At 41.0% G+C, this 12877-nt stretch overlaps 1 protein-coding gene across 1 annotated transcript; it reads left to right on the forward strand.

Annotated features, from left to right (window-relative positions):
- The first annotated feature begins 2418 nt into the window (after positions 1-2418).
- On the forward strand, positions 2419-11082 carry laynb (layilin b). The gene is made up of 7 exons (XM_086164023.1): positions 2419-2638; positions 5986-6292; positions 6454-6611; positions 7598-7642; positions 8114-8191; positions 8335-8452; positions 10380-11082. Exons 1-7 carry the CDS (start codon positions 2566-2568, stop codon positions 10705-10707), a joined length of 1107 nt encoding a protein of 368 aa, XP_086020149.1. The 5' UTR covers positions 2419-2565; the 3' UTR covers positions 10708-11082.
- The last annotated feature ends 1795 nt before the right edge of the window (positions 11083-12877 follow it).

Genomic DNA, 12877 nt, shown 5'->3' on the forward strand with positions numbered 1-12877 from the left:
GTATGCATGTATTTGTATCTGTATGTGCACATGTATGTGTTCATGTGTGTGTTTGTATCTGTCTGTGCAAGTACGTGTGTGTGTGCCTGTTTGTATATGTTTGTGCATGTTTATAATTGTAAGTGCATGTGAATATGTATATATGTATCTATGTGTGTATGTAGCTACATGTTCAAGTGTGTGAATGTGTGTGTGTATGCGTGTGAATGTTTGTGTAAATTTGTACGTGCATTTGTGTCTATGTATGAGCATGTGTATGTGCGTGATTGTATCTGTATGTGCACATGTATGTGTGTTCATGTGTGTGTTTGTATCTGTCTGGGCAAGTATGTGTGTGTGTGCCTGTTTGTATATGTGTGTGCATGTTTCTAATTGTAAGTGCATGTGAATGTGTATGTATGTATCTATGTGTGTATCTATCTTTATGTTCAAGTGTGTGAATGTGTGTGTGTATGGGTGTGCATGTTTGTATACAGCATGTATGTGCATTTGTGTCTATGTATGAGCATGTGTATGCGTGTTTGTATCTGTATGTGCACATGTATGTGTGTTCATGTGTGTGTTTGTATCTGTCTGGGCAAGTACGTGTGTGTGTGCCTGTTTGTATATGTGTGTGCATGTTTATAATTGTAAGTGCATGTGAATATGTATATATGTATCTATGTGTGTATCTAGCTATATGTTCAAGTGTGTGAATGTGTGTGTGTATGCGTGTGCATGTTTGTGTACAGCATGTATGTGCATTTGTGTTTATGTATAAGCATTTGTATGTGTGTGTTTGTATCTGTATGTACAAGTGTGTTTGTGCATGTTTCTATTTGTATGTGCATGTGTGTGTATGTATCAAGATGGGAATGTGTGTGTAAGTGTGTGCATGTTTGTAAATGTGTATGCACATGTGTCTATGTAGGTGTATGTTTTTGTGTGTGAATGTATCTGTATGTGCACATGCGTGAACGTGTCTGTATGTGTGTGCATGTTTTTATATGTGTGTATGTGTGTCAATGTGTGTCTATGCATGCTCATGTGTGTTTAAGTAAATGTGTATGTGTACATGTATGTATATTTAGGTGTGTATGTGCTAGATTATGAGAATGTATGTATGTGTGTGTGCATGTCTGTACATGTGTGTGTGTGTGTGTGTGTGTGTGTGTGTGTGTGTGTGTGTGAAGCAAAGCTTCATCCCACAATCAGCGTTCAACCAAACACTCTCACACTTGCAGGTTGACTTTTCCTTCTGGCATCTTGGTTTGGCTCCTCTTGCAACCATCACCGCAGTGTGTGTGTGTGTGTGTGTGTATGTGTATGTGCATGTGTATGTGTGCATGTGTGTGTGTGTGGCGTGTGATACAACTCCAACTTTTGCTTTGTTTCACCCCTGCCATGAAAATATTTTCAGTAAGATTTCTTGTACTGGGCCCCAAAATCTTTAACAGTATCCCAGAGTGTGCGTGTGTGTGCGTGTGTGCGTGTGTGTGTGTGTGTGTGTGTGTGTGTGTGTGTGTGTGTGTGTGTTACACTAATATCATTTTAATATTTTCAGCAAAATTTCCTGTACTGGGTCCAAAATCTTTGGCTGTGCTCTTGTGTGTGTGTGTGTGTGTGTGTGTGTGTGTGTGTGCGTGTGTGTGTGTGTGTGTGTGTGTGTGTGTGTGTGTGTGTGTGTGTGTGTGTGTGTGCGTGTGTGTGAGTGTGCGTGACACCAAGATAATGTTAATATTTTCAGTAAGATTTCTTGTACCGGGCCCCAAATCTTTGGCTGTGCTCTTGTGTGTGTGAGTGTGTGTGTGTGTGAGTGTGTATGTACGTATGTGTGTGAGACCGAGTGCGTGTGTGTGTGTGTGTGTGTGTGTGTGTGTGTGTGTGTGTCTGTATGACTTTTTTTAATATTTCCAAGTAGATTCCCACCTCAAAATCTTTGACGGTGCCCCTTGTGTGTGTGTGTGTGTGTGTGTGTGTGTTTGTGTGTGTGTGTATCTGTATCTGTGTGCGTGTGCGTGTCTGGCGAGTATGTCTAGTGACGTGTCCGTGACTGTGTGTACTTATAGCGTGTAACTGTACGTGTGTTTGTGACGCATGTGCGCACATGCACACTCGTGTGTGCGCGTACGTATCCGTGTGTACGCTGCACACACGCGTGCATGTGCGCGTTCTCTTTGACATACGCGTGCATGTGCAAGGGAGCAAGAACGCGCGGCAGCCGCTCCGTATTTTAAACGCAAAACGCGTGACAAACGGCCGCGCACAACGGCCCCCATTCATCCGGTTGCGGGATCCGCGCTCCTTCACGCACTTCACGCACACAAAAAAATACGCGTTTCACACGCCGCCAAACGAAAGAGGAACGGATGCCTTTAAATAAATCTGGGAAATCGGAGTTGTTTTTCCTCCCCGGCCGGACGCCATGTGGACTCCTGCGCTCCGGACGACCCACTTTTTTGGTGTTTGCGGACTAAAAACGCTCCCGTGGATTTGACGCTCACAAGTTCCGTCTTTCCTTCCAGAAAATAAAAAACCCAGTCCGAGGGAAGAACCGTCCAGAAACCCCGGCGTGAACATGTAGAGATGGATTTTACGAAGCTTTTCGGCGCCGTGATCGCCGTCTTGTTCCACCCAGGATCCGCGTCCAAGATCAATGGTAAGTTTATTTACCTCGCGTTTCCTCGCAAACATAAACAAAAAAAAAAAAACAAATAGAAATCAAAAAGTCTGTCCATTTTCTTCTATTTTTGTGTTCCATCCTCATTTTGCATCGATTAATCGACTTTTACAGTCTCGATTATTGGTCTTCGATGACGCACCCCGACTCCCATTATAGTTTTATTCGGGATTTGTGTTGTTTTCATGGTGAAGAAAGCATAGGAAATTCAAATAAAGCAAATAAATAAAGTTTAAATGCTGCAGACCAGCTGCACCACGTGATGTGGCGGAAAAGTATCAACAGCTGCGGCGTCTGGAGTCAGAAGACCGACGAGAAGTCAGGAGGATCCGGTTGGTTTGGGGATTTTTCTTTAAATGTTATTATTAGGAATGTTGGCATCGTTCTGCAGAACCATTACGCAACATCCGGTTGTTATCTCACTCCAAACCACCAGAATTTGGGGAAAAAACTGCCGCAGAACAAGATGGACTTTTCCTCTGTCCCTTCCACAGCCGGGGTTCCTTCAATAATCTTTTTGTTTTTAATGTCACTGGTTCCTCACAAAGCATGGAGTGATGCGCACCATCCTCCTATCCAGTGTTTTGGTGGCTCCGATGAGTTGAATAGAAAGGGGAAAAAGTGGGTCAGGGGTTAAATGTTGTTTTTTTTCTGTAATGGAAAGTTAAAAACACTCCGGTGTTGGTTCTTCTCTCTCCAACTCCATGCATTTGGTTGGCGCAATCGATTTAAGATGGGTTGCGTGGAGGTTCCTGGTTCAATGCTGATTTTGGGCCCTTTCTGGGTGGAGTTTGCGCCGCTTCCTGTCTCCGTAGGCGGCCCCCGTGACCCCCCGACGAGGGCCCCGTCTCATCCGTCACCGGGGCGAGAGGCGGGGTTCACCCCGGACCGGAAGGCGTACAAGTGTTCACGTTCTCATTCGCACTAAAGATACAGGTAGAACGTGGAAAAAAAAAAAAAAAAAACCGCCACCACGTCGGAACCGAACCGGCGACCTTCTTGCTCCGAGGCGTCTCCGTCTGTGATATAACTCCATTGTCTCCCGTGCAATCATTTGTACAAGTAAATACTACACGTACTTGTAAATGCACAATTATAGAAGTTACATTTTTTGACATACATTTCCCTTTTTTAAAATTTATTTATTTTGATCTTTACTTTTTTTTATATATGCTGTTTTATTCTATATTTTTATATACAGGACTGTCTCAGAAAATTAGAATATTGTGATAAAGGTCTTTATCTTCTGTAATGCAATTACAAAAACAAAAATGTTATACATTCTGGATTAATTACAAATCAACTAAATCCTATTATTATTTTAATATTGCTGATTATAGCTTATCTCTGAAGAAAACTCAAAAATCCTATCTCAAAATATTAGAATATCATGAAAAAGTTTTTTTTTTTTTTATTGCATTGCAGAAGATAAAGAACTTTATCACAATATTCTTATTTTCTGAGACAGTCGTCTTGAGTTCAATTTTGATTGTTCAAGAAAGCATTCTGATGATTCTGATTAATTAAGAAAAAAAATATCATTGATTTCACGGGAAGATTTTACCGGTGGACTGATGTTATTTTTTTACTTTTTTACTTTTTTTTTTTTTTTACTTTCTTCCGTTCTTGTCTGTCCCTGGTAATGCGTAGCTTTCAGGTTCAGCTGGTTTAGTGGCTACTTAAAATATTTCACTAAGAGATGATTATATTGGCAGCGTTGTAGATCAGACTTAAAAGTGGTGAAAAGTGTCCCCCTCTTTATATTCTGTGTGTTTTCTATACATTCGCAACCATTTTATGTTTCTGCATATGTTTTGCAGTATCTGTTTACATCTGTAAGCCATATCACGGATGCACGTGGGTGAATTTATTGACTTTGTCCCATGGAGTCATTTGATTCCACTTTAATTTGAGAGCTTCTGAAAGGATCCTTTCACAAGAAATGTGGATAATGTCAATAATAAGATTTGATGGTTCCAATTTACAAGTGAGCTTGTGTTTGTTTGTCTTCCAAGTGGTTACAAATGTTCTGCTGATCATTATTTATATTTATTTAATCCTCTGATTACTATTATTTCTCCCACACGACTGAAAGTTGATTCCTGAAATCATATTATTATTTTGAAAACGTTTGGGCGAGTTTGTCGATACGATTAGCATTTCAAATGGCGTAATTAGGGAAATGTCATAATTGGAAAATCTGATTTTTCTTTGCTTGTGTTTTGCTGTTCTCTGCAGCCAAAGATCTCAAGATATAAAGTTAAATGACTGTATCAATTGATTATCTATCACATTTTCAAGATTCAAAGCGTTTATTGTCACATGTACAGTGTAGAAACGTGTCTCCCTGTACAGTGAAATTCCTACTTTGCTCTCCGCAGTGCATTGGGATGTGTGCTGGTAGAAGAGTGTAAACATTGTTCTAAATAGGATTATACAGGAGATATGAATGTGAACATTGCAATAGAACAGTGTGTCGAATACAGTGCAATAAAACATTTGAGTGCTGCTTGGTGTGCAACTCAGAAGAGTTCAGGTGCAAAGATAATTTTTACATGTTTATTGACATATTCCCCATTATTGGAATTTAAGAGCTCGCTTTTGTGTAGCTGTCAAAGTTGTATATGAAAAAATAAATAAATAAATATATATATAGTACATGGATCGAGAGATAGACAGACAACAGACACTAATATATTTATTCATTTCATAAACATATATATATACACATACGTGTGCAAAATTTTCAAATTTGTTGTAAAAGTGTGTGTATATTTATATATTTGTAGGACATAGATATACATAGATAAATAGATAAAATAGATAGCAAGACATCAAACACTAATTTATATTTTATAGTTTTTCATGTACCAATTTGACAGCTACACACACATATCTATATATATATATATATATATATATATACATACATACGCATGCAAATTTGTCAAATTTGTATATGGAAAAAAGTGTGTGTGCGGATATGTATATATATACACTATATAGCACATAGATAAACACACACTAATATATATTTCTTATTTTCCATGTACAAATTTTACAGTTACACAAAAGCGAGTTTGACAGCTTCATAGACACACAAACATATTTATATCTGCACACACACACACACACACCTCTGTATACCATTCACACATGCATATATGTGTGTGTGTGTATATATATATATATATATGCATGTGTTGTTGTGTGTGTGTGTGTGTTACACATAATGGTATAGATAAACGTAATGTAGATATAGATGAATGCATTCAATAATTATCAACAATAATCATCCTTCCTGATGGATCTGGTTTGTTTTCCAGGCCAAAGGATCTGCCGGCGCGGGACAGAGCGGCCCTGCTACAAGGTGTCCTACATCCATGACAGCAGACGCCGGCTGACATTTGAAGAGGCCTGGCAGGCCTGCAGGGCCGAGGGCGGCGAGTTGCTCAGCATTAAAAGCGACAGTGAGCAGCAGCTGATAGAACGCTTCATACAACAGCTCCATGCTGGAGATGGAGACTTTTGGATCGGCCTTCGTCGCAACTCGCAGAGATTCAAGGCAGGGTCAACCAGTCCAGGCTGCCCTTCCCAGTATTACTGGCTGGACGGTAGCAATGCTAAGTTCAGGTATATATATTTTCATTTATATACAGTACATGATGGCATATGCAATGAATGCTTTTGTCCTTTGCGTAAAATGATTCCAAGGGACTGTGACAAAAACAGTAGAGGGTGGAATGAAGATTATTGACGCCAGTGACAGAATTTGTTTTTAAAATGTGTTTTAGGAACTGGCTTTGGGATGAGCCATCTTGCGGCAGCGAGATGTGTGTAGTTTTGTACTACCAGCCCTCCGCGCCACCTGACGAAGACGGTCATTTCCCATTCCAGTGGAACGACGTCAACTGCAACTCCAAGAACAACTACATCTGCAAATACGCAGAGGGTAAGATTCACGGACGCCGTCGGCTTCGTTCTTGGTCTTCTTCCCAGAAATAAGACTGTGTTTGAAAGTGAAAACTCCACTGTTGCAGCCAGAGCCAACCAATGGAGCCACAATATGTATTGCGGTGGTCCCCAAACTACGGCCTGGGGGCCAAATACGGCCCGCCTGCACATTTTGCCCGGCCCCTGAACAATACCAGAGATGCATTATGATTTTTTTTTTCATACTGGCCACGTAATCATGACTTGTACATGCATAGAACGCAACATTCTATACCACCCTTCTGCAGTCTGTGCCTTATCTGAAACTCCTCCCTCAAAAAAAAAAAAAATCGTGGACACACTCCTGTCAAATAACACGGAATAATAGTGAAAAGATTAGGTAAAAGAAAAATTGATTCAGAATGCAGGGTATTTAACCTTCAGTGGACAAACAATTATTTTTTTGTTCAATTCAAAGAAGAGGCTGTTTGTCTCATTCGTCAAGAGGTGAGACAAAAGACATTATTCATTAATAATGTTATTCTTTTTTTCTTTCTGTCAAGATCACAGAAAGGGTTAATGTGTGGCTTTCTGGAAAACAATAAATGCTTACGTTTAGACACTTCTGGGATCGTCACACTTTTTGTTGCAAACCGGCCCGGCCCGAAGTCAGAGAAGGGAAAAGTTATTTGGCCCTCGCAAGAAAAAGTTTAGGGGCCCCGGATCTATGGCTTCTCACACATTCTGCAATCATCAGCCGTCCAATTGTTTTAATACCTTTGCAAGGTTTCCCTCATGCGTGCATCACACAAGTTGTCGACATTTAAAGGTCCATTTTATTTTCACCACTAGAATAAAAGAAAATGTAATAAACAGTTTGTTGTATCCCTTACTAGTAGTTTTCCTGTGTTTTGGATGTAAAGCTGATTGTTTTACAACCCTGTGTTGTAGGATATCCCCGATCGGGCGATTGTTAAAAATGTCATTTTTCATTGTCATTTTCAGAAGATGTCCCAGGGGTTAAGAATGAAGGGAAAACGCCACATGGAGGTAGAACATGCACTCAGACCCCTCCTTCACCGCCCGTGTTAGGGTGTATTTCTTTGTGGTGTCTATCAAGAATCGATCACGATCAACACACCTCCCATACGTTTCGCATTCTGAATAGACTCATGATAAATGCATCACATTATACATTGCCGGAATTGTAACGTTTCGGTCCAAACATGCGTCGTATCAACGCACAGTCACAATTTCTGAAATGCCTGAAAACCACTTGTACCTTGTTACGTCAGCATTCATTCAAGAGGACAGTGATCACGTTATTTATTGACTAAATTAAACACTGTGAGATAAAACGGTAGCGGTCTCGGTGATCGCGGTGATTTTTAGTTTTAGTACCACATAAATTGTCTGTCGATGTATTTTCGCAGGAACCTGATAAAATGTGTCAACATTAAGCACCTAATCTTTCATCATGTTATGTTTTCCTACACCGACTCTTTCAATTTCCAATTTCAGTTTCAACGCCGAGGCCAAACTTCTCTTTGAGCACGCAAAGTAACGAGAGGATAAAAATAGGACTGTCCGAATCATCCGGTAGGGGAACTCTGTTCTTTTTTTTTTTTTTTTTTTTTCTTTTGCCGAACTGATAAGTGCATTAATGAATGATAATGTCTGAATGAAATTGAATTTGAAATGCCGCTGCTTTGCAAGTAATGTTTGGTTTTCTTCTCTTGCAGTGTCTCTGTCAGACAACTCCCTGTATGTTTCCTACATCCTCTACGCAACTATTCCCGCCGTTTTGCTGCTGTTGTTTGCAACGGCAGTCTTCTTCTGCTACAAGCAACATTCCAAGAGGTAAATGAAAAATCCTAAAGGCTGATGCAAAACATGTCACAGTTTGGAAACTATTTTTTTTTTTTTCTTTTTAATTTGGGTTCTTTTTCTTTATTAAAGTCACCGACAATTTTCAAGTGTTTTTAACGGGCAGGCAATTCATGAAGGATTAAATAGTTCATTATTCAATCCGAACCAATAATCCTTAAGGTTGACCAAAGGCCCCTCAGGAAAAATAGAGAAGTCTGCTGCGGCTTCTCGCATTAACCGTTTTATCGATTAGGCAATGCGATCCAATTTGCAGCCTCATAAAGGGAATTTTCATGTTTCGTATAGCAATATGCCGCACAGCGGTGTATTGGGACAATCCTTAAACCGGGTGTGCCCAATACGTTGATCACAATTTACCGATCGATCGCAAAGATAGTGTAGGTCGATTAAAACGTAAACGTCAGCCCATCATCATCGCTATGAAATTTGTCACTTGACTGACAGTCGTTCTGTCCAATCTGACCTTTTCCGATACAGGCGTCACTGCGCACGTGCACATAACGGCGCGTTCTAGCAAGCTAGCGTGTTAGCTTCCAATTTATGTCTTCTAAACTTATGGCTATAAAAATGATTGGGGGAGCTGGACTGAGTAAAAAGACTAAAACATATCACTTCCATACGGAATGGGAGGTGGACTTTTTTTTTATTATGTTATTTTCAAAATGCGTTTGCCTCATCTGCCGTCGCTATCCCGAAAAAAGGGAAAAATGGAGCGGGATTTTCAGACCGTTCATAAAAACTACAGCACTGACTTCCCTCCGAAAAGAGTGTTGAGAAGGAGAAATGAGAAGGAACTGAGAGGACAGCAGTCATTTTTCTCACAGTAAACTTCAACTATGCTACTGCAGTGTTTCCCAACCTTTTTTGAGCCACGGCACATATTTAACATCAGAAAAATCACACAGCACTCCACCAAATACATATGTCAAAAACATTGTTTAACGAATTATAACAAAACCGTAGTCTCAATTTACTTAGTGTGAAATCTAATATATCCAATATCTGTAGATTCGTCAAGTTGCAATGCAAATTTCCCACTGATGTGCAACTTTTCCAGAACACTTTTTTGCAATGTCTGAAGACATGTCATCAATATGTCTGAAAATGGTATTATTTGGCTATTTCTTTATCAACACCAGAGCCGAGCATTTCTTCTACAATGATTTTGCCGGCAGGTAGTATTAATGTTTTGGTACGATGAGTGGCTGTTTGGATTTAGAGGAGAGTTCAGCAAGTTTGTAGCAAGCTTTCACTGCTTTCTCACTCGTCTTGGTAGTTTTCAACAATGCTGCCTGTTTGTTTATGCGGATACAAGTACTTTTTATTTCAAAAATGTATCACGCAAAGCGTCACTAATAACTCTGATACACAGATGCACGGGTTAATTCACTACCCGTTGCCATCGAATGGGCACGCTGCCCACATAGACATAGGAAGACACATTATTTGCGTTGGATTAATCATTTTCGGACCAATCAGGTGAAAGTGGGCATTTTTCCACAGCACACCTGATGATCTCTCACGGCACACAAATGTGCCGCGGCACAGTGGTTGGGAAACACTGTGCTACTGACGCCATTCAAGTCATAAGAATAAGTGATTTATCCAAAAAGTGCTCTGTTGTTTTGTGCCGTAAGGGTTCATGCAGTTACGCAAGATCCACAAACATTTATTGTGTTAAGTATACTCACTAGATATATAAGTTAATATATATTCGGCATTTTTAGTGGAGGTAGATTATTTTCACGTGGTCATTTGAAAAGTAGCTCTCAAAGCGAAAAAATGTGGGCATCCCTGCTTTAGACATTCATGTTGTCAAGTGAGACTCAATAACATCTTGTCAGACCTGCTGAGATGATCCTAGCGAGCCTTGTAACGCCAAAATTCTGTGCCCTAGGAGGAAAACAGAGACGGGAGGCCATATCAGCAGGCCCAAACCGTGGATGCCAGCAACAGCTCCGGCATGTCCCGTCCAAGGACCTTATGCCTTCAGTGACATTACCAAGCTGCCTCCTACAGCTTTGGACAGCAGCCTGCCGGTCGACATCATGACAAAGTACCCCCACGCCTCCTCCCAGGACACCCAGTGTGATGATTATGAGAACGTGTCAAGCGCTGACAGGGAGAGCGGATTTGTGACCAATGACATCTACGAGACCTGCAGGGCTCAGAGCCAGCGCTGCCGCGGCCCGACTGGTTGGGTGGAAAACGAGATCTACGGATAACGCCGTCGATGCGTATCTCGTTTCGCAAGAGAACAGCTCTGTCTTACCAGATGACACGTATAACCTTGTTAGACAGAGTGTCCTCCGTTCCCTTTATCACCTATACCCTACCTGTGTGCTAAATATGTAGCCGCCATGACCTGGCGTTATGTCGTTTGAACAGAAATTCATCTCTTGCGCATCTCAAGCGCTGCGAAATTGGCCATTCAACATCGACAGCTGGTGTTGGATTTACGCTTAAAGCGGGGTTTCTCACTTTTGGACGGCGATGAGTCCAAATACGTACAATACCACTGACAGTACTTTGAAAATTGACATGTGAATCATGGCGTTGCATCGTGAAGGAGGCGAAAGCATGGCATCCATAAGCATAAAGAAGGAAATGAGAGAAAGAAAACCAAAGTGGAATGCATTGAAATTGTATTTAGCGTATTATCAAATAAGCTGTGCTAAATGGAATGCATCTAAAGCTGATAGCTGCGTCCTTTTTTTTTTTTTTTTTTTTTTCCCTCTCAAAAATGAGGTCCAACGAATGGCCTAGATGACAATTTTCAAACGGTAGCTCTGATGGATGAAAACAAACTTCAAACACGCAGCTAAACCTGGGTGGCGCCTCAGGCACAGTTATTATCCAGTCAATGTTAAAACACTTTATGAAAGTGAAAAGGTCAATGTTATGGGGGGAGGACAGGATAATGGGAATCTGTGGGCTTGAGATCATAAATATCGGTGCAATATTTCATAGCTGTCCATACAACAGTTGGCGAGATATTTGAGAGTCTGAAGCAAGATTGTGAGCAGGCTGACCGCCATCCTACGCGATAAAAAGACATCAGTCTAAAAAAAATACCTCAATGCTATATCTGCAACCAGCATCCCCACGTCTGGTCACAAGATGATAATGAATGAAATAAGGCCAATTATGCAAGAGTAGATGTTATTTTCCCTCGGTTCTCCCTTGACTTGTGCCGTCCGATAATGATGTCAGTACATACCCAATAACGGTTTAAATGACGGTTGATTTAATTCTCGTCGATTTCAAATTTATCCAGATATTTTGCTCAAATATAAGAAAAGCCAACAGTGCGGCTATATTTGGAGTAACGGATGACGTGTTCACCCCCCGGGAACAAGTGCATGCGTTCAGCACTCGTGCAAGGTTACTCATCTTAAAAAACAATCCAGAATTAGACGAGTCAGCCATTTTTCTACCTACGTCAGAAGACATTCAGTCGCAAGGACGAGAAGATCCCGGTCGGCTCCTGACAGCTGCAGGGTTGTTCTGCTCCCGTGACCTCTTTTTTTCCTCTCGACCTGAAGAACGCGTAGCCCTGTGTGTGACTGTGTGTGTGTCTGTGTGTGGCTTCCTGTTTGGGCTCTGACATTGGGGGAGAGGACAGTTCATGTAGATACGGTGAAAGAAAACAAATGACTCCCATCGACTTCAAAGTGTGTGAGTTAACTGATCATACGGGCCACAACGACTAATGTGTTCTGGATATATCACGGTTTCGTTCATCGGTTTTGCATGAAATGGCGTATGGACATCTGTGTGGTTTTGTAAAACGATCGGTAATGTGGATTCCTCGACTCGAAAACAATAATTGTGTGTTTGTGTGCTGTGGAAAGATGTAGCAAGCCCTGTAAGGAGAGGCTGAGTATGTTCTTGGAGAATGTTCGACAGGAAATGCCAAAAGCACATCTGGAACTCTTACATTCAGGAAGTCTATGCGTGACAGCAGAGGCCTTTGGAGTAAAGCTCTGCCTTCCCGCTTCGCAATCCACTGCTCTTTTTGGAGACTGTCACCGCTGGAGCGGCGGCGAACAATTGTATTACGTGTATTATGTTGTATCTCAAATATGACATTAATTTTTGGGTACCAAATAAAGCTCTGTTAAATGATTGCGCTTGCATTTCTCATCCTATAACACAGACATCTTATTGGGTGGGTTATTTTTGAGCATATCTTTTGTTTACATGAGCGCAAAGGAGAATACTTGCTGAGATACAACGACCACTGTCTTAAGGAGGGACTCTTGAGAGGGGGAATGCGAAATCTAATTTGCCCATACTGCCGACAGATGGTGATGTTGGGCAGTAGAAAAAAGTGACGGTAGCTGACAAAAAAAAAACAAAAAAAAAAACAGCCTGTTTCTCATGAGGTGTATA

This window comes from Fistularia commersonii, chromosome 18 (genome assembly GCF_037954325.1).
Source record: "Fistularia commersonii isolate RoL2024-O1a breed Wild chromosome 18, RoL_Fcom_v1.0, whole genome shotgun sequence".
Lineage (NCBI taxonomy): Eukaryota > Metazoa > Chordata > Actinopteri > Syngnathiformes > Fistulariidae > Fistularia > Fistularia commersonii.

Excerpts from the sequence above, each read along its gene's own strand:
- laynb (XM_086164023.1), top strand. The coding sequence starts at position 2,566 with ATGGATTTTACGAAGCTTTTCGGCGCCGTGATCGCCGTCTTGTTCCAC. Across the intron at positions 6,293-6,453 it reads GGTAGCAATGCTAAGTTCAG|GAACTGGCTTTGGGATGAGC; the intron begins GTATATATATTT and ends AATGTGTTTTAG. Across the intron at positions 7,643-8,113 it reads AGGGAAAACGCCACATGGAG|TTTCAACGCCGAGGCCAAAC; the intron begins GTAGAACATGCA and ends TTCCAATTTCAG.